The sequence below is a fragment of the Rhinoraja longicauda genome, chromosome 3 (genome assembly GCF_053455715.1).
Source record: "Rhinoraja longicauda isolate Sanriku21f chromosome 3, sRhiLon1.1, whole genome shotgun sequence".
In the NCBI taxonomy this organism is placed as follows: Eukaryota; Metazoa; Chordata; class Chondrichthyes; order Rajiformes; family Arhynchobatidae; genus Rhinoraja; species Rhinoraja longicauda.
In genome coordinates, this window is record NC_135955.1 from 37,529,333 (window position 1) to 37,551,534 (window position 22,202).

The 22,202-nt window shown below is 44.7% G+C and overlaps 1 protein-coding gene across 2 annotated transcripts in view; it reads left to right on the forward strand.

Annotated features, from left to right (window-relative positions):
- Positions 1-19,083: 19,083 nt before the first annotated feature.
- LOC144591923 (neuropeptide FF receptor 2-like) overlaps positions 19,084-22,202 on the forward strand; it is an 86,118-nt gene continuing 82,999 nt past the window's right edge. The window contains exon 1 of one of the 2 annotated variants that reach the window (XM_078395950.1): positions 19,084-19,414. In XM_078395950.1, coding sequence (XP_078252076.1) covers positions 19,288-19,414 — 127 coding nt within the window. In that variant the 5' untranslated portion in view covers positions 19,084-19,287. The remainder of the gene's footprint in view (positions 19,415-22,202) is intronic. The other variant, XM_078395949.1, reaches the window with a different exon arrangement.

Here is a 22,202-nt window from a genome sequence, read left to right on the forward strand (position 1 = left end):
ATCAGATATAGCATGGGGCTCACGTTGTCGACCTCCCCGTGGTGAGCCCTGTCAACTGACCTCAGTCAGGCGAACGACAACAAACAGAGACAGCAGAAGTAGAAGCAGCTTCATAACCTACTGCTGCCTCAAACGCAAGAAGAAGAAGATATACCATAAATAAATACAATCAAGTCAAATTCAACTACAATAGATAGAGAAAAAGGATACAGAGTGCAGTATATAGTTCTCAGCATAGGAATGGGATCTTAGTGCATCGGTTCCACAGACAAAGTACAATGTCCACAACGGGGTAGAAGTGAACCGGACAATACCCTCGCTCATGGAAGGACCGCTCAGAAACTTGATAACAGAGGGGAAGAAGCTGTTCCTGAATCTGATGGTGCATGACTTCAAGCTTCTGTACTTTCTGCTGGATGGGAAGCAGGGAGAAAAAAGAATGACCAGGGTGGAACAAGTCTTTGATAATGTTATCTGATTTTCTGAGGCAGCGTGAAATGTAGGTGGGGTCAATGGTGAGATGTCTGGTCTGTGTGATGGACTGGGCTACATCTGCACCTCTTTGCAATTTTTTTGCGGTCTTGGGCAGAGCTGTTCCCAAACCAAGCTGCGATTCAACCCAAGTCTATGTTTTTTATGGTGCATCTGTAGAAGTTTGTAAACTGCGGTGAATATGCAAACGTATTTAGTTGGAAGTAAAGCAACATGCATGTGGAAATGTATGGTTAACCTACATGGAAGCAAGTGCGGCACGGTGGCACAGAGGTACAGTAGCTACCTTAAAGCACTCGCAGCACCGGAGATCCGGGTTCAATCCAGACTATGGGTGCCGGCTGTACGGGGTTTGTATGTTCTCCCCGTGACCGCGTGGATTTTCTCAGAGATCTTCGGTTTTCTCCCATACTCAAAAGATGTACAGGTTTGTAGGTTAATTGGCTTGATACAAGTGTGAATTGTCCCTAGTGCAGTGTTAATGTGTGGGGATCGCTGGTTGGTGCGGGCTCGGTGGGCCGAAGGGCCTGTTTCTGCGCTGTATCTCTAAACTAAACTAAAAAGAAAGAGTATTCAATCAGTCTGAAGAAGGGTCTCGACCCGAAACATCACCCATTCCTTCTCTCCCAAGATGCTGCCTGACCTGCTGAGTTACTCCAGCATTTTGTGAATAAATCGATTTGTACCAGCATCTGCAGTTATTTTCTTATACTAAAAAGAAAGAGTCTCAGGAATGCACAGTGAATAAAAAATATATATGACCTGGACAGTTTAATGTGGTATAAGCAAGAGAGACAATTGTTTAAATTATCAAGGCACTGACACACCCACACTGAAACTAAAAAGATATTGGTATCTTTGAGGCAAGTCAACAATCATGTAACATCGGTTTTAGATAGTTTTTTTTCAAAAAGTAAAAGCAGAGAAAATAAGGATACAGAGACAATGGAACAAAAGATGAATGCATTTTGTTAGTGACACCAACTTGGACAGCAGCACAGTGTTAGTGCCAATTTAGAGGCTTGTTTAAAAGAGAGCTCTTCATTGCTGAACCATCTGTAAAACAGAGGACCTGTCAATACCCTAGAAATAAAAAAAGAGAAAGGAAAAGTAAATAGAAACAAAAATAGCACTTTTTTCACAAGCTTTCAGATGCTCTAAAACACTTAACAGCCTGTGAAGTAATTTTGAAATGAACTCTCTGCTAAAACATGAAAAGAACTGGAGTCAACAAGCACATAGAAAATAGTAATGCAAGAATGATCGGATAATCAGTCGGGTGATTTTCGGTGAGATTGAATGAAGATAAACATTGATCAGACGTCCGGTGTTCTTATTTGAACTTGTGCCATACAACTGCTTACATTCACCTAAGAAAATAGATGGGACCTCAGTTTAACATTTCACGCAAAATCACCCAAGATACCAGCTCTCTCTTAGTATAGTCACCTTAGAATAGTCACCTTAGAATATTCACCTTAGAGTTTTGTGGTCAGGTCAGTAGAGTGGATCCCACAATGTTCTGAGGTGAGAGGCTTTTTTTGGATTACTAGCAAGGCCAGCATTTTGTTGCCTTTGCAAGATGATGGTGAGGCACATGCTTGAACCACTGCAGACCTCGTGTGAAGTCATATCGGACAATCCAAATGAACACAATCTAATGAGGAATATTGCTGAGGTGAATACAACAGTTGCTTTCTATTTCAGCAAAAGCTTCGACCCTGAGTCCGTGTGTGCATGCTTTTCCTGGTTCTGATGGAAGGGTAAGAAATGTTAACATCTTGTCACCATCGTAATCATCATCGGTGATCATATGAAGTCGAGTGTGGTTGTCCTCTTGGTGGGTTCTTTCTGTGATATGTCCCTCCAGGTGGATGTCTGTGCATGAAATCTTTGAATGTGGAGAGTCTGGTGCACGGACAACCGCCACACGGACCTTAACAGAGACTGTCCCGGGTCCAACAATGATAGTTGGGTATCTCTCCCTGCTGGAGCCTTCTTCCACCTTCTCAGCTGTTGTGCTGCTCCACCTGCTGGCCAGCCACCATCCTCAGCCTGTTTCACCATTGAGATCAACTTCTTGGGCCAGGCCTTGTCAGGAGCCTCCCCCTTGACTTGCCCGCCATGGATGACCCTGCCAGCAGCCTGGCTCCAGATAGCTTAGCTCTCTAGATGGTAGGCACCATAACAAGGTGGTAACCCTCGCCAAAGTATCTCATCACCACTTACCCTCTCAATGTCTAGGGCTGGGATGCTGGTGCAGTGGCTCGACATTTGATGGTGGTGGGGGGTTGGGGCATGAGGGGGGAAGAATCAGCGGCCTGGAGGGGTCACGTCTACCTGAATTTGTAGCAATGCAGTAGCTTTGTTTTCCAGTATTTAAAGTTGCCATGAAGAGCGGACATTCTTGGAGCCTTTCTTTATTTAATGCTTATGAAATTCTCTCCAGCAGTAGCAAAGAATTAAGGAGCCTGGCACACGATAAATGAGTAGCAACTTCAGCTGTGAGCATTTCCTTCATTTTCTCCTTGCTCAATAAAGTTAAGATTCAACAGAATGTACAATCAATCTGTTTTGTTACGTTATTCTCTTTCAGTCTGGGAATTTCTCAACTCATTCTCCAACTCCCTCGGGTCTTTGTAAATTCCACATATTTTTACTTTGCTGACCTTTGTATCTCTCTCTGGTCGATTGGGACATTCAAAAACTCAGCCATTATTGTAGCTCGTCATCCTTTCTGTACAACTTAGACGAGACTTCTTTGTAAACATTGTTGCTTCTTCATGACTCTCTCCTGGCACCTTGTTATCTTGCACAGCTCCACGTTCCTGGATCAACCACAACAGAACTTATTTAGGGCGTCTGATGTACCCTGGTCTATTTTAGTTCAGTTTTGAGATACAGTGAGGAAACAGACTCTTCGGCCCACTGAGTCTGTGGTCCCCGCACACCAACAATATTCTACACAAATTTACATTTATACCAAGCCAATTAACTTACAAACCTGTACGTCTTTGGAGTGTGGGAGGAAACCGAAGATCTCAGAGAAAATCCATGCAGATCACGGGGAGAACATACAAACTTCGTACAGACAAGCACCTGGAGTCAAATTCGTTACCTGGGTCTCTGACGCTGTAAGGCAGTAGCACTACCACTGTGCCACTGTGCCTAATGAATTCCTTTTGAAACTAAAGATAGACACAAAATGCTGGAGTAACTCAGCGGGACAGGGAGCATCTCCGGAGAGAAGGAATGGGTGATGTTTCGTGGGTCACGACCCTTCTTCAGACCCAAAACATCACCCATTCCTTCTCTCCAGAGATGCAGCCTGCATTTTGTTACTCCAGCATTTTGTTTCGGTTTAAACCAACATCTGCAGTTCCTTCATACTCCTTTGGAAACTGCATGACCAGCAAGATGCTGCCAACAATATATTTCTCCAGCATTGCAATGGACCACATTTTGTTGAGGATCCAAAGGTCCACATATTTTTATTAGTTTCCAGTCACTTATCTCTTTAATTCACTCATCCACTTCCACTCTGACCTCTCTTCTTTTGACCTCTGCCTTACACAAATCAACTCATTAAGAATGCTATAAATTTTGACATGGGGTCTTACAGATTCCAAGTTCATGAATAATCTATCATTTGAGATAATAACTGTGTTATTTTCCTCCAACAGCTAGTCTTGGTAATGATTCTGTTGTTACAATTTACACTTCCAGCAGACAAATCTTTCATGTAATTATTTGTCTTATTACTACCTACGTTTGTCCTGCAGCTTAATTCCATTTATTTAATCTTTGCTGCCCATCATCCTACCGAGTACTTTCACTGTTGGGAAGTTATTTAAAAAACAATTATAATTCAAATGTGTCCAGTTCTGATAAGCTCCCCCAGTTCTCAAACATGAACTCCATTTCTCACACCACAGATTCTTTCTGACCTGCTGAGAAGTTACAAGACCTCTTGCTTTAATTTTGATTTCCAGCCTTAGTGGTATTTTATTTGTATTGTGATTTTCTAGTTTAAACTTTCTTTCCTATGAACAGGATAGTTGCTCCAATCAATGCAATAGCCATGGATAGAGAAAGAGGATTAGCATTTCAACTCAAAGTGCTGGAGTAACTCAGCAGTCAGTCAGCATCTCTGGAGGATATGGATAGGTGATGTTTTGGGTCAGGACCTTTCTACTGTCTGCAGAAGGGTCCCAACCCTAAATGTCTCCTATTCATGCCCTCTATGGATGCTGCCTGACCCCTGACTTAATCCAACAGTTTGTGTTCTATGCAAGGTTCCAGCATCTGCAGTTCATTGTGTCTCCCATATTTCAAGTTGACGACCTTTCATAAGAACATATATTATGAGAACTGGTCTGATGGGGTTATTAGGTCTGTCTATTTGTACCTCGTATATGGTAAGGGCTGGCAAGGACCCTTGCGAGAGGAAGTAGGCATCAACAACATTACAACTACATTTAAAAAGAACACAAACTCCTAATTTTTTCCAGTTTAAAAAAAAACTACATTCATGCACTCAAATGGCTTTGGAGGGACACTCTCTAGATTATTAGTCCATCTCTTTGAATTACTAATCCAGCAACATTGGCACTCAAGCTCGTAGCTGTGTGCTTCAATGACTTGGATGAAGGGGTTAAAAGTACCATTAGCAAATTTGCAGATGATACAAAGCTGGGTAGCAGTGTGAACTGTGAGGAAGATGCTATGAGGTTGCAGGGTGACTTGGACAGGTTGTGTGAGTGGGCGGATGCATGGCAGATGCAGTTTAATGTGGATAAGTGTGAGGTTATCCACTTTGGTGGTAAGAATAGGAAGGCAGATTATTATCTGAATGGTGTCAAGTTAGGAAAAGGGGACGTACAACGAGATCTGGGTGTCCTAGTGCATCAGTCACTGAAAGGAAGCATGCAGGTACAGCAGGCAGTGAAGAAAGCCAATGGAATGTTGGCCTTCATAACAAGAGGAGTTGAGTATAGGAGCAAAGAGGTCCTTCTACAGTTGTACAGGGCCCTAGTGAGACCGCACCTGGAGTACTGCGTGCAGTTTTGGTCTCCAAATTTGTGGAAGGATATTCTTGCTATTGAGGGCGTGCAGCGTAGGTTTACTAGGTTAATTCCCGGAATGGCGGGACTGTCATATGTTGAAAGTCTGGAGTGACTAGGCTTGTATACTCTGGAATTTAGAAGGATGAGAGGAGATCTTATAAGATTATTAACGAGTTGGACACATTAGAGGCAGGAAACATGTTCCCAACGTTGGGGGAGTCCAGAACCAGGGGCCACAGTTTAAGAATAAGGGTAGGCCATTTAGAACGGAGATCAGGAAAAAAAAATTCAGTCAGAGAGTTGTGAATCTGTGGAATTCTCTTCCTCAGAAGGCAGTGAAGGCCAATTCTCTGAATGCATTCAAGAGAGAGCTAGATAGAGCTCGTTAGGATAGCTGAGTCAGGGGTTTATGGGGAGAAGGCAGGAACGGGGTACTGATTGAGAATGATCAGCCATGATCACATTGAATGGCGGTGCTGGCTCGAAGGGCTGAATGGCCTACTCCTGCACCTATTGTCTATTGTCTATTGCTTCAGAACACAGTCTCAGTCTGAAGAGTGGTCTCGACCCGAAACGTCACCCATTTCTTCTCTCCAGAGATGCTGCCGGTCCGGCTGATTTACAGTACTCCAGCATTATGTGTCTGCTTCAGAACCACATCCATTCAGGCGAAGTTTGCACATACCTAGTTGTCCTGCTCTTTGTTCCAGCCTCCGTTGCTGCTCTACAGCCTCACCTGCTGGTATCCTGTAAGCAGGCAAGTAACTATTGGCCTTGCAGTCATTTATTTCAATGTAGGAAGTTGCAGTATTTCCCAGTGTTTCCCTCGCATTTTCTTTAAATTGAATCAATTTAATGACCTTAGGAAGACACAAAATGCTGGAGTAACTCAGCGGGACAGGCAGCATCTCTGGAGAGAAGGAATGGGTGACATTTCAGGTCGAGACCCTTCTTCAGACATTCTTCTTTCCTCTACATAATGACGTTAGGTGTTGGCCATGTTTGACAATTCGCCTGCTCAACACAACTGTCTGAAGAAGGGTCTCGACCCAAAATGTCACCCATTCCTTTTCTCCAGAAATGCTGCCTGTCCCACTGAGTTACTCCAGCTTTTTGTGTTTGCTCCAGCTTTGGTTTAAACCAGCATCTGCAGTTCTTTGTTACACATTTAACAATGCTGTTGACAGGTTAGCTAATATATCAACTATTAACTATTTAACATGTGAGCAAGCTTAAAATAAATAATTCATATGTGCAAGCAAGTCTTTACATTTGCTGTACCTTTATCTCAAAGGATGTAGGAGTCAAATTACTCTGGAATTGCTATATTTCAGGTGCAAAGCAAACTATTTCATGGCAGAATGCATAACAGCTCATCCAGTTCCCATCCTCAGACAAATTCCAACTTGGATAAACTTTTCCACTGGAGTTATTGTCTTGCAGGAACACTGGATGAATATGCAATTGTGCCCCAGCCTCAACCCCACGAGCCACCACATGTCCCTGAAACCAATTTGATTTCCACCCTCTGGCAGATGCCACTTACCTCAGTGGTGAACAGAATTTAACTCAAAATCTTTTGTCCATTTCCACTAAAAAATTGAAACCCAGAAGACTGCCCAAGTATCTGCTGTCCAACAAAAAGCAGACATATCTGAACTAGGAAACTTTCATTCCATCCGCCTCATTGCAATCATCAGCAGAGTTATGAAAAGTCCCGTAAATGTTGTAAAGACCAACAATGCTATTAACTGGACAGCCACCATTAATCTGCTCACTGTTACTAATTTTGGTTTTTGCTAAGTCTACTGTACTCCAGACATCAGCAATGCCTTGGTCCAAATGTGCCCCAAAGGTTGAATTGTAAAACCTCCCCTCATTATCATGACAGTCTTTGGGTGTCTGTGGCATCAAGGAAACTCAGTGGGAAAGGTCAATGGGAATCTATAGGGAAACATCAACCCAACAATATGGAAGTTTTCTTGGCTGAACTATCTTCAGCTGCTTCATTAATAACTTTGAGTCACCATCAAGTCAAAAGTAGAAATTTAGCTGATGATTATGTAATGTTCAGTTCTCGATGCACAGCTCCTTATGCAATGAAGCAATCTGTTTCGACAGCCCACAAAACCGGGACAATAGAGTTAGAGTGTCACAGAGACATTCATCATGGAAACAGACCCCTCTGTTCAAGTAATCCATGCCAACCAAAGTGCCCCATCTGTTAGTCCCATTTGCCTGCATTTGTCCCATATCCCTTTCAACCTTTCCTATCCAAATGTCTTTTACAAGTTGTTCTTTAATGCATCAAGTAATTCATTCTATATACCCAGCACCCTCTGTGTAAAAATATTATGCCTCAGGTTCCTATTAGATCTTTCCCCTGTCAATCCCCCTGCCCAGCCTCTCCCTATAGTCCAGGCTACATCCTCGTAAATCTGCTCTGCACTTTTTCCAGCTTAATGGCATCTTTCCTATAGCAGCATGACTAAAACTGAACATGAAACTCTGAGCGCAGCCTCATCAACGTCTTGTGCAACTGTAACATATCATCCCAGTTTGCATCTCCTCTGACCTCATCAACTGCATTCAATACTCATTGTAATAAAGTGGTTAAGTCCACGCTAAGATACAACGCATCATTTTATTGAAGCACTTACATCATAGGACCTGCAGTATATTACAGCTCCGAGCTGCTACATCTACTGCCTGACGTAGGCGAGTTCTTAATATTATAAAGCACATACTAGGCGGGACTACTACTAACAAGCACTACGATTGGCTAGCATGCAATAGCCCATCTACATCTCTTCTTGTAGAAATAATGATGTGGCTTCCTTTACATCTGCAAGACCAAGCCTAGACTAGGCAGCCATTTTGGGGAACATTTGCGTGCAGTCCGACAAGGGCGGCTGGATCTCCCAGTGCTATCCATTTTAATTCCCTTCCCATTTCCATAATGATCATTCTGTTCAGGGCCTCCTCCCTTACCAGAGTGAGGTCACAACCAACTAGAAGAACGACACCTCATGTTCTGCTTGGGTAGCTTACAACCCAGTGATATGAATATTGAATTTTCCAATGTTAGGTAACTAATCAACAATCACACTCCCCCCACCTTTCTACCCCCGTTCTTTCCTGTGCCCCATCAGGAAATGCACACCCATTTCTCCCACACCCACCCCCCCCCCTTTCCTCTCCTATATCCCTTCATCTGGCTTCACATTTCATGATTTTTCTCTTTTTACCTCTGAACCTTTTGCCCTTTCATCTATGACCTTTGTCCAACTGTCTGGAATCAAGCCCCCCTCATTTGTATGCAACTATCACTTGCCGGACTTTGTCCCATCACTACCTCTGTGAAATGTGAAATGTTGCCTCTTCATGTTCTCCAGAGATGCTGCCAGACCCGCTGACTTACTCCAGCACTAGGTGCTTTTTTTGGTAAACCATCTTTTGCGGTTCCTTGTTTAGTTCAGTTTAGTTTACAGATACAGCATGGAAACAGGCCCTTTGGCCCACTAAGTCCGCACTGACCAGCGATCTCCATAGATTAGCACTATCCTACACAATAGGGACAATTTACAATTTTTACCAAAGCCAATATAGGTATTCTGTGCTGAGTGAACCTCCTCAATTCCTGAAATCCTTTCCACTGTGTGTGTGTGTGTGTGTGTGTGTGTGTGTGTGTGTGTGTGTGTGTGTGTGTGTGTGTGTGTGTGTGTGTGTGTGTGTGTGTGTGTGTGTGTGTGTGTGTGTGTGTGTGTGTATAAATATATACAGTGGGGCATCGGTAGAGTTGCTGCCTTACAGTGCCAGAGACTCGGGTTCGATCCTGACAATGGGTGCTTGTCTGGAGTTTGTACGTTCTCTCTGTGACCTGCGTAGGTTTTCTCAGGGTGCTCCACAAGGAAAGGGCACGGCAGAGTGGCACAGCAGAGACTGAGGTTTGATCCTGACCTTGGGTACTGTCTGTGTGGAGTTGACATGTTTTCCCTGCGACTGCGTGGGTTTCCTCCGGATGCTTCGGTTTCATCCCACATCTGAAAGACGGTAGGTTTGCAGGTTAATGGGCCTCTGTAAATTGCTCCTAATGCGTGGCGAATGGATGCGAAGGTGGGATAACATAGACCTCGGGTGGATGCCGATGATTGGCGTGGACTCGGTGGGCCGAAAGACCTGTTTTCATGCTGGGTCACTGATCTCTCTCTGAACTGAATGGTGCTGCAACCATTTTTTGTGTGTGATATGTTAACGGAAGAATGTAGGAGGAATGATTACAATGTAGGAGGAATGATTGCAAAGTTTGCAGGTGACACAAAAGCTAGGAGATAGTGAGGAGATTGCTTAAGGTTGCAGCAGAATCTAGGTCATGTGGAAAGTTGGGCAGTGTGTTGGCAGATGGGAGTTAATCCAGGCAAGTGCAAGATGGTGCAGGTTGGAAAGTCAAATAAGGATAAGAATAAATGGAATGGCAATCAGGAATGTTGATCATCAGAGGAAACATGAGGTTCAAGTCCACAGTTCCCAAAAGTGGAAAAACAGGTAGATAGGGTGTTGAGGAAGGCATGTGGCATAATTATTTTCATAAAGTGGGGCAGAGAAAATAAACATTGGGAAGTTATGTTGTATCTTTACAAAAGACTGGTTAGACGGCGCATGCAGTAAAGTGTGCAGTCCTGGTCACCACACAACAGGAAGGATGTGGATGCACTGGTAGGAGTGCAGAAGAAGTTTGCCAGAGTGTTACTTGGATTGGAGGACTTTAGCTATGGGGTGAGATTGGATAGGCTGGGTTTGTTTCACCCTTTGCTGAAATATGCTGAGGGGTGACCTGATAGAGATACACTGATACAAGGCACAGGTAAGGTCAATTGGCTTTTGCCAGTGGTAGTAGTTGTATCAAAAGGAAGAGGACATGTGTTTAGGTTAGAGGAAGAGGTTTTAAAGCGGATTGAAGGAGGATTTATTTTTAACACAGAGAGTGGTTGACATATGGAATGTACCGCCAGAGGAAGTGGTGGAACATAGAACAGTTTAGCACAGGAACAGATCATTTGACCCACGATGTCAATGTCAAATATGATACCTACATAAACCAATTCTTTTTGCCTGGAGATTCTCCATATACCACCATTACATCTGTCCTTCTAAAAGCCTCTTTAACAACACAGTCATATCTAAACAATAGACAATAGGTGCAGGAGTAGGCCATTCGGCCCTTCGAGCCAGCACCGCCATTCAATGTAATCATGGCTGATCATTCTCAATCAGTACCCCGTTCCTGCCTTCTCCCCATACCCCCTGACCCCGCTATTCTTAAGAGCTCTATCCAGCTCCCTCTTGAATGCATTCAGAGAATTGGCCTCCACTGCCTTCTGAGGCAGAGAATTGCACAGATTTACAACTCTATGACTGAATTTTTTTTTCCTCATCTCCGTTCTAAATGGCCTACCCCTTATTCTTAAACTGTGGCCCCTGGTTCTGTACTCCCCCAACATTGGGAACATGTTTCCTGCCTCTAACGTGTCCAAACCCTTAATAATCTTATATGTTTCGATAAGATCCCCTGTCATCCTTCTAAATTCCAGTGTATACCAGCCTAGTCGCTCCAGTCTTTCAACATATGACAGTCCCACCATTCCGGGAATCAACCTAGTAAACCTACGCTGCATGCCCTCAATAGCAAGAATATCCTTCCCCAAATTTGGAGACCAAAACTGCACACAGTACTCCAGGTACGGTCTCACTAGGGCCCTGTACAAATGCAGAAGGACCTCTTTGCTCCTATACTCAACTCCTCTTGTTATGAAGGCCAACATTCCATTGGCTTTGTTCACTGCCTGCTGCACCTGCATGCTTACTTTCAGTGACTGATGCACTAGGACACCCAGATCTCGTTGTACGTCCCCTTTTCCTAACTTGACACCATACAGATAATAATCTGCCTTCCTATTCTTACCACCAAAGTGGTACTTTCACCACCATTCCATCGCAGTGCATTCTAGGCACCTATCAATTGATGGAGTCAGGAAAATGACTATGCTTAAGGGACTTAAATTGGAAGGCATAGAAGGAGACACCAGGAACTGCAGCCGCAGGTTTACAAAATAGACACAAGGTGCCGGAGTAACTCAACAGGTTAGGCAGCTTCTCTGCAGAACATGCATAGGTGATGTTTCAGGACGAAACTCTTCTTCAGACTATAGAAGGAGAGGAAAATAGGATTTGTGGGGGTAGGCAGAAAGCTCAGCATGGACATGGACTGTGCTGTACAACTCTATGACTCCATAGACAGAAGTCAGCACAAGATAGAGTATGCACTGATTTCCTGGATAAATGCTGCTCCAACACACATGTTTTAAACCATCATGACAAGGTTGCCTTCTTAACTGCTGCTGCATCTACTATCATAAACATTACTCCCTCTACTGCTTTTACGCTGCAACTATAGCCTTTGCTGTCTGCAGAACGCACCCAATAATGTGTCAAGGCTTCTTTAAGGTATCACTCAAGAAGGGTATTGATCTAGAAATGGCTCATATGTATGGAGGAGTGAGAGCTGGAGGATCCAAACACAAGAAAGGGAACTATAAATATAAAGCATTGGTGACAGACACAAAATGCTGGAGTAACTCAGCGGGACAGGCAGCATCTCTGGAGAGAGGGAATGGGTGACGTTTCTGGTTGAGACCCTTCTTCTAACTGATGTCAGGGAAGTTGGTGGGACAGAGATAGAATGTAGTCGGAGACAGTAAGACTGGTGGGAGAACTGGGAAGGGGGAAGGGATGGAGAGAGAGAGGGAAAGAAAGGGCTAGTTGAAGTTAGAGAAGTCAATGTTCATACCGCTGGGGTGTAAGCTACCCAAGCAAAATATGAGATGCTGTTCCTCCAATTTGCTTCAATCTGACAATGGAGGAGCCCCAGGTCAGATTGGGAATGGGAGGGGGAGTTAAAGTGCTGAGCAACCAGGAGATCAGGTAGGTTAAGGTGGACTGAGCGGAGATGTTCAGCAAAATGATTGCTGAGCCTGCGCTTGGTCTCGCTGATGTACAGGAGTTGACAACTGGAACAGCAGATACAGTAGATGAGGTTGGAGGAGGTGCAAGTGAACCTCTGCCTCACCTGAAAAGACTGTCAGGGTCCTTGGATGGAATCGAGGGGGGAGGTAAATGGACAGGTGTTGCATCTTCTGTGGTTGCAGGGGAAAGTACATGGGGAGGGGGTGGCTTGGGTGGGAGGGGACAAATTGACCAGGGAGTTGCGGAGGGAACGGTCTCTGCAGCCAGCAGAAACGGGTGGTGATGGAAAGATGTGACCAAGAGTGGAATCCCATTGAAGGTGGTGAAAATGTTGGAGGGTTATATGCTGTATGCGATCCAGGTCATAGATAGAGTCATAGATAGAGTCATAGAGTGATACAGTGTGGAAACAGGCCCTTTGGTCCAACTCGCCCACACTGGCCAACAAAGTCCCAGCTACCCTAGTCCCACTTGCCCGCGCTTGGTCCATAACCCTCCAAACCTGTCCTATCCATGTACCTGTCCAACAGTTTCTTAAATGATGGGATAATCCCAACCTCAACTACCTCCTCTGGCAGCTTATTCCATACACCCCACCACCCTCTGTGTGAGAAAGTTAGCCTTGAATTCCTATTAAACCTTTTCCCCTTCACCTTGAACCTATGTCCTCTGGTCCTCAATTCCCCAACTCTTGATTTTGTATACCTCAAAAGATCTCCGCTCATCCTCCTACACTCCATGGAATAGAGACCCAGCCTACTCAACCTCTCCCTATAGCTCACACCCTCTAGTCCTGGCAACATCCTCGTAAATCTTTTCTTAACCTTTTCAAGCTTGACACTATCTTTCCTATAACATGGTGCCCAGAACTGAACACGATATTATAAATGCAATCTCACCAACGTCTTATACAACTGCAACTTGAGCTCCCAATTTCTATACTCAACACACTGACTGATGAAGGCCAAAGTGCTAAAAGCCTTTTTGACCACCTTATCAACCTGCGACTCGACCTTCAAGGAACCATGCACCTGTACTCCTAGATCCCACTGCTCTACAGCACTACCTAGAGGCCAACCCTTTACTGTGTAGGTCCTGCCCTTGTTCGACATCCCAAAATGCAACACCTCACACTTCTCTGTATTAAATTCCATCATCATTGGAGATGTCCTCATTGTTTAGGAAATGGGGGTTCCCCTCTTGCAATAGATGATGCTCTCACTAAGGTCTCGATATCCCTCAGCTCCGTTCTTGCTCCCCCTCTCCCTCTTCGTAACAAGGACAGAGTCCCCCTGGTCCTCCACCCCACCAGCCATCGCATACAGCATATAATCCTCAAACATTTTTGCCATCTCCAACGGGATCCCACGACTGGCCACATCTTCCCGTCTCCACCCCTTTCTGCTTTCTGCTGAGTTACTCCAGCATTTTGTGTCTACCTTCGATTTAAACCAGTAACTGCAGTTCTTTCCCAAAGCGTTGGTGGACCAGACGTACAGTGCATTCAGAAAGTATTCAAACCCCTTCACTTTTTCCACATTTTGTTACATTACAGCCTTATTTTAAAATGGATTAAACTCTTTTTTTTTAATCATCAATCTACACACAATACCCCAGAATGAAGAAGCGAAAACAGGTGTTTAGAAATTTTTGCAAAGTAATTAAAAAGAAATAACTGAAATATCACATTTACATAAGTATTCAAAGTATTTAAGTGCCTTGGGAAGGCACACACCTGTCTGTATAAGGTCCCACAGTTGACAGTGCATGTCAGAGCAAAAACCAAGCCATGAAGATGAAGGAATTGTCCGTAGACATCCGAGACAGGATTGTGTCGAGACACAGATCTGGGGAAGGGTATAAAACAATTTCTGCAGCATTGCAGGTCCCGAAGAGCACAGTGGCCTCCGTCATTCTTAAATGGAGGAACTTTAGAACCACCAGGACTCTTCATAGAGCTGGCCGCCCGGCCAAACTGAGCAATTGGGGGAGAAGGGACTTGGTCAGGGAGGTGACCAAGAACCCGATGGTCACTCTGACAGAGCTCCAGAGTTCCTTTGTGAAGATGGGAGAATCTTCCAGAAGGACAACTATATCTGCAGCACTCCACCAATCAGGCCTTTATGGTAGAGTGGCCAGACGGAAGCCACTTCTCAGTAAAAGGCACATGACAGCCAGCTTGGAGTTTGCCAAAAGGCACCTAAAGGACTCTCAGACCATGAAAAACAAGATTCTCTGGTCTGATGAAACCAAGATTGAACTCTTTGGCCTGAATGCCAAGCGGCACCGCTCATCACCTGGCCAATACCATACCTACGGTGAAGCATGGTGGTGGCAGCATCATGCTGTGGGGATGTTTTTCAGTGGCAGAAACTGGGAGACTAGTCAGGATCGAGGGAAAGATGAACGGAGCAAAGTACAGGGAGATCCTTGATGAAAACCTGCTCCAGAGCGTTCTGGACTTCAGACTGGGGCGGAGGTTCACCTTCCAACAGGACAATGACCCTAAGCACACACCCAAGACAACGCAGGAGTGGCTTCATGACAAGTCTGTGAATGTCCTTGAGTGGCCCAGCCAGAGCCCGGACTTGAATCCGATCGAACATCTCTGGAGGGACCTGAAAATAGCTGTGCATCAATGCTCCCCATCCAACCTGACAGAGCTTGAGAGGATCTGCAGAGAAGAATGGGAGAAATTACCCAAATACAGGTGTGCCAAGCTTGTAGTGTCATACCCAAGAAGACTTGAGGTTGTAATCGCTGCCAAAGGTGCCTCAACAAAGTACTGAGTAAAGGGTCTGAATACTTATGTAAATGTGATATTTCAGTTATTTCTTTTTAATTACTTTGCAAAAATTTCTAAACACCTGTTTTCACTTTTTTTATTATGGGGTATTGTATCTAGATTGATGATTTAAAAAAAAGAATTTAATCCATTTTAAAATAACGTAACAAATTGTGGAAAATGTGAATGGGTCTGAATACTTTCTGAATGCACTGTATCTCTGATCTGATACATGTCTTCAGATGCAGGCATTGGGATTTTCAATTAGCTTAGTTTTATGGAATATAGAAGAATTGACGTCAGCCAGGAAAGCATTGTAATGATAACAGAAATCTTTGTTGATCAAGATAACTTTAATTTGATGTTTTTTCTCTGCTTCTTGATCATTTTAAGATGAAAACTGTCACAGCAAATCAGTTGGTATACAAGAGACTGCATACACTGTAGATTATCCAATATTAAACTGCTGTGAGGAACTAATTAGGTCGATCAGCATCTGTGGGGGCAAAGGGATGGTCAATGTTTCAGGTCAAGACCCTGCATAAGGATGTAGATGGGTGATAGCCAATATAGAGATGAGTGGGAGTGGTGAGGCAGGGCTGGCAGGTGGTAGATGAAGCTGAGTGAGGAGTGGGATGATGGGCAGATGGAGCCAGGTGGGTGAGAGGAAGGAGTGGAGACAGGGCCGTCTTAACGCATGGGCCTGATGGGCACTTGCCCGGGGGCCCACGAGCATAGGGGCCCCATGCTGATCTGTGTATGTTAAGTGACTTGCAATAAATAAATACTACTTTTAAAATGTAGGTTCAATAAGTGCTTTTTTCGCAACATTTTCGGTCACTAAGTGCTTCTCACAGCGATCTGTAAGTGCTTTTCGCAACAATGTAGCACCCTAAGTCCATCGCTAAGTGCTTTTCGGTAAGTGCTTTTCGCCGGCACGACAGGGGGGGGGGGGCTGGTAGGGAAAGGGGGGTGGGGGAGAGTAACGGTAGGGACCCCAGTACACTGCTTTGCCCGGGGACCCATATTGCTGTAAAAACGGCCCTGAGTGGAGATGGGAGATTGCAGTTGGTGGATAATAAGCCAAGACAGATAAAGAGAGAGAAAAAAGGGGCAGATGGAACCAGGTAGGGGAAGGAGACTGTGTTTGATAGAGGTGGAGGCTGGAAGATGAAGTTGAGGAACAACAGACAGCAGATGTCGGAACTAAGGAATGTTGCAAGTGGAACCAGATGAAGGAGGGATGATGGGCCAATGAAGCCTTTTGGGGAGAGGATAGGAGATACAGAGGTATGGGGATGAAAGGCAGATGGGACTGGGACCAGGAAGGGGAAACCTGTGTGGATAAGAAGGATGGAGAAAGGAGAGCAAGGAATGCGGATCACCTGAAATTGGTAAAATTCAATGCTGATACCGTTGAAGTGTAGACTACGCAGGCCGAATATGAGTGTTTATCTTCCAGTTTGTGTTTTGCCTGGCAGTGGAAAAGGCCACGGACAAACAGGTCAGTGAGGGAATGGGAAGGGTAGTTAATGGTACACCACCAGGAGCTCAGGATGCTGAGCAGTTCCGCCAAATGGTTGCTTAGATGTGCTTGTCTCATCAGTGTAGAGGCCACACCAAGAGCACTGAACTGAATGCGGTAGATGGGGTTGTAGGAGGTGAACAGGAATATTTGGCTGATTTGACTCTTTTAGTCCCTGGATCTTTGTGAAGGAGGTGGCGTAGGAACTAATATTAAACATCCTTGCGGTTGGAGGGAAAGGTACTAGTGGCGGGGAAGGGGTGGGTGGAAATGATGAGAAGGGATAGAAAGCAGAAAAGGGAAAGGGAAGGGAAAACATGACTGATAGTGGAATCTCATTTCTTCTGGCAGAATTGTCAAAGGACGATGTGCTGGATGTGGAGGCTGGTGGGGAGAAAGCTGAGGTCCAAGAGAAATCTGTCAGTAGTGAGGGGTTGACCAGAAGTCCTTGAAAAGGAGGAAATGTGTGTGAGGTTTCCATCTACCATGGTAGAGAGGAAGCCACGTTTCCTGAAAAAGGAGGACATTTCAAATGTCCTAAAGTGGAAAACCTCATCTTGAGAACTGATGCAGCAGAGCCGAAGAAATTGAGAGAAATTAATAGTATTCTTACACGAGAGCAGGTGGGCAGAAGTGTTATCAAGGTAGCTGTGAGAGTCAGTGAGTTTATGGTGAATGTCAGTGGATCATTTGAATCCTGAGATGAAGGCAGAGAGATACGGAAAAAGGAAAAATGTATCAGAACTGGTCCAAGTCAATTTGAAAGTTTGTAGCAAAGGTGATAAAAATGACAACCTCCATCCGAGTACAGTGGGAAGCACTAATGTGGAGTCATCAATGTGGCAGAGAAAGAGTTGTGGAATGGTTCCATAATAGGTTTGGAACAAGGACTGTTCCACATGGAAAATAAAAAGACAAACATAGCTAAGGCTCATGAGAGTACACATGGTTAGACATTTGCTTTGTTGAAAGTGAGAGGAAGCAAAAAGAAAGTTATTCAGATTCAGAACAAGTTCCTGGCAGGCAGATACAAATTTGGTGGAGGGGAGATAATTGGATCTTTGTTCCAGAAAGAAGTGGAGATCCTCACTGATAGGGGTTGGAGGTGTATAAAGACTGGACATCTATGGTGAAGATAAGATGGTGGGAGACTGGGAATTGAAAGTTGTTATCATTGTGGAGGGTAAACGAGGTGTTCCAGATGTTGGTGGAAAGGGATTGGACAAGGAGAAAGAGGATCGCGTCGAGGTGTGAGGAAATGAGTTCGGTGGGGCAAGAAATAGATCGGTACCATGTTTGAAGTAACCTCCATGCTATGATCATCTTAAAGTGATCGAGTGATAAGAAACCTCAGGGGAAGCGACTATAAGCATTCCGATGTAGATTCACGTCAAGTGACGAAGAATTGATTCTGTGGTGAAACAGAACCACATTGAATACAATCTCAGGAGACGCACAGCGCACAACTGGTTGGTGAGCCTGTTAAGTCTGAGCCAGCCATCAACCACTCATTTTGAAGATCTGAAGTCTTGGTGATCTCTCTCTCTCTCTCTCTCTCTCTCTCTCTCTCTCTCTCTCTCTCGTTTTTCGCCATGCCTGACTCTCTTGCTCTCTACATTTCCTGAATATATTTTATTTCCACCTATTTGTTTTCTCTCCTTTTTTGTAACTTCTCTCCTCTGCGCCCCACCTTATTTCCCGTTACCCTTATTTCTCAAATGTCCCTCTTTATTCCTGCTCCTGCCGCATTTCCTCTTTTCTTGGTCATCTTTTTGCTGACCCTGTTTTCTTTTCTCTCACACTTAACTTCCTTTATTTCTCTGGCTCTTTAACTCATTCTTTTCCTCCTTATTGGTCTTCCTCCTTTTTTCTCTCTCTCTCTCTCTCTCCATGATAAAACTCTCGTATTATTGTTAAAACCCGGTCTATTTTTAAATCTCACTATCCCACCTTTTCTCCATTTCTCCCACCCTTTCTGTCCGTTCCTATCCCTCACCTCTACTTTTCTCTCTGCTATTCAGGTCTTGTCTTCACTCTCAACATCCAACCCACCACCCGCTTCCCCCTCCCTCCCTCCCTCCCTCCCTCCGCACACACACACACACACACCCTTCTGGTTTCTGCCCATTCTTGTCCCTCACTCTCTCCAAGTGCCAGGACCACAATAGTCCACCCATTCGGTGACGCACCTTGCCTGTGCTGTGGCCGCCGCTGTTTCAGGCGAAGACTCCGGTCGCTCTCCAACACTGTCAGCGCTGAGCTCAAGTTGGGAATGCTGAGAGTTAGTTGAACTGTTGGAGGTCAGTGGCCGCTGTGTATGAATTTCAGTTTCCTCTCACCTGGGTTCTTAAGCGTAACCCAACAGCCTGGTGAAGGGTCGTGATCAGTTGCGATTGATGTGTAACGATTCGCAGAGGGGTCTGATTCCAATTGAGCCCCCTCACTTTTCGAGGCAGAAAGCATTTGCGTTGTCCACAGAAGAACCGGAGGAGACCCCTTCAACCAGTGTCCAGGCAGCCAGAGGTAAGCAACACACTTCGTCCAGTTTTTCCTGAAATAAATTGTGAAATAATGATCTTTTGCTGCGGGAGCTTTGCCGAGTTTATAGATTTATGTTTTACTGAAACTGGGAATTTTTTGAGAATGTAAGGATGGGTTTGAATGGAAACCTCAGAATCTGACCTCATTCACAAAGCAATAGCATTGCTGTAAAAAAAACAACACAGTCCCAGATTGTTGATTTGTAGACGAGGTCAGAGTCAGGAGTTTCAGTTGAAGATCATTATTCAATCTTTCTCTCACCCGGACAACTCGGGTCTGTGTTACGATTCCCAGAGGGGAATCCTCTGTCCTATTTCCTATCTAAGTCCTATTCCCACCGCAACCCGAGATGAGCAGGTGGTACTACTTCGGAGAACACAAAGTGGTGTAAATACGCAACAAAAGTCTAAGAAAAATACTTTTCGAAGAAACCCCAGAATATCGGGTTGCCAAAAGCTCTGCGCCTGAATTGTTCACGTTTATTTTCTCTCCTCCACCTATAGTTTTACAGCAATTTCAGATTCATTTTGAATATAATCCGTTTTTTCCACTCTCTCTTTGGTTAACGAGAAGCGGTTGTGTGCTCGTGAGACATTGCAAAGTATCCCCACTACCCGCACGGTGTACTTCCAGTCGCCACACTCAGCGCAGAGCTTTTACAGAACTGGGTAGTTAGTGTGCATGTTGGGCATTCGCTGAACTCCTAGTGAGAGCGTTCAGCAAACTCTTAACTTGGCAGTATGCACTCTGTGCGTTCTCTGGAAGTGGTCGTGCCCGCATTGAATGCTCTCTTAGCTGCGTATCGTGAGTGCTGATGTATTTGTGATCTCGGCAGGTACAGCTGGCGTTTCCTGAACTAGGCAGTACGAGTCATTTCCCTGCCGAATACTGACCAGATACACTAATCCCGCTGGATCCATATCCTCCCGTGCCTTCGCTGGATAAATGCCTCTTAAAAGTAGCATTTGTGTCTGATTCTACCACCTCTCTGCTAGTGCGATCCAGATATCAACCAGCCTCTGTCGAAAAACCATCTCCCTCAAATCTCCTTTAAAACTCCTTCCTCTCACCTTAAAACAGTGTCTTCTTCTGTTTGACACCCCTACAATGGGGAAAAAAAAACTTGTTATGCCTCTCCTACATTTATATACTTCTATCATCACCACTCAGCTTCCTTCGCTGGAGGGAAAACAAACCTAACCTATCTCATCTCTTCTCATAATTAAAGTCCTCCATTCCTGACAACATCCTGGTGAATCTCCTCTTCGCCTCTCTACTGCAATTGTATCTTTTCTATAGTGTGGTGACCAGAACTGCGCACAATATTCTAAGCATGGCCCAACCGGTGTTTTACAAAGTTGTAATGTAACATCTCAACTCTTGATACCTCAGTCAGTGAAGACATTCCTAAATGTAGAAACAAGAACTGCAGATGCTGGTTAATGCGCAGCTGGAGATCAGGGATAGGAGACATTTCTTCAGACAGATTGGAGAGGTGGGGGGAGGGGGTTGAGGAAGAAGAAAGTTGGAAAAAGGGAGAGGCAGGACATGCGTGGCAAGTAATAGGTTGACATGGGTGAGGGAGGAGGTTTTAGACAGATAGTTGGAACAAAGCCCTAAGATCAGAAAGCAAGGAAGGTGTGATACAGGTTTGAAGAGTTGCAGATTGTAAAGCCAGATGGAGGAAATTGGCAGGGGGTGGTGGGGTGAATGGTGGGGTGAAAAGAGTGGGAGTCCATGTGGGGGGAGGGGGGAGGGGGAAGGAGGGGGAGTGGTTGGGGGGTTTAGGATCTAGGATAGAAGTGGAGGGGGGAAGGAACAGCACCACGTATTCTGCTTGAATATTGAATTCTCCAAATTTAGGTAACCCCTCCCCTGTGCACCACTTGGACCACCTATTTCTCATCTCCACACACCCCCCCCTCCTTCCCACTGCCAATTTCTGATGGGTCCCGACCTGAAACATCACCTATCCATGTTCTCTAGGAATGCTGCTTGACCCACTGAGTGACTCCAGCACTTTGTGTTCTTTTGAGACACTTCTGAGTTTTGCTTGATGGTAGAAATTAAAGTCCCTGCTTGAAGTACAGCCATTAGTTGCTTTTTGCTATTGGTGTTGAACATGCACTAATACTAATTCACCAGCTGAATGAGTGTGATACACGATGAGCACCAGGATAACTTCCCAATTTTTAACATGACACCGTGATACTTTGTGGTGTCCAGATTCAACATCAAAGATCCCAGTGCCTTTCCCTCCTGGTTGCACCCTTGATGTGTCTGTACTGCCAGTGGAATTTGATTTTGAGGGTGGAATTTGAGGGTGGTGGAGAATCCACTGCATTGGCTAAGAGTATTCAGAAATGAAAGCCCATGCAGTGAATAGGATTATGTTAAGTGTGGGATAGTCCTACACATCTTGACAAGATTGTAATTCATTAATGAGAAAGACTATACTAGGTCAACAGTTGGGTTGACTGCTGAATTCCTTGCATCGGTTGTTGCTGGGTGGTCTTTTGTCAATTGTCATAGTTGTTCTGTGATTTCCCTAGCTATTTAAGAAGGCAGTTAATAGGTAATGACTTTACTGTTGGTGTGAAGCATTTGATTGCCCAAACTTAGTAACAATGCCAGATCTTCTTTAAATGTCAGTTGTGCATCAAGGGTTCTTCTCTCCTGAGATGCTGCCTGACCTGCTGAGTTACTCCAGTATTTTGTGAAATAAAAAAGAGGGTTCTTACAACAGAATATTCGGATCATAGTCACTATT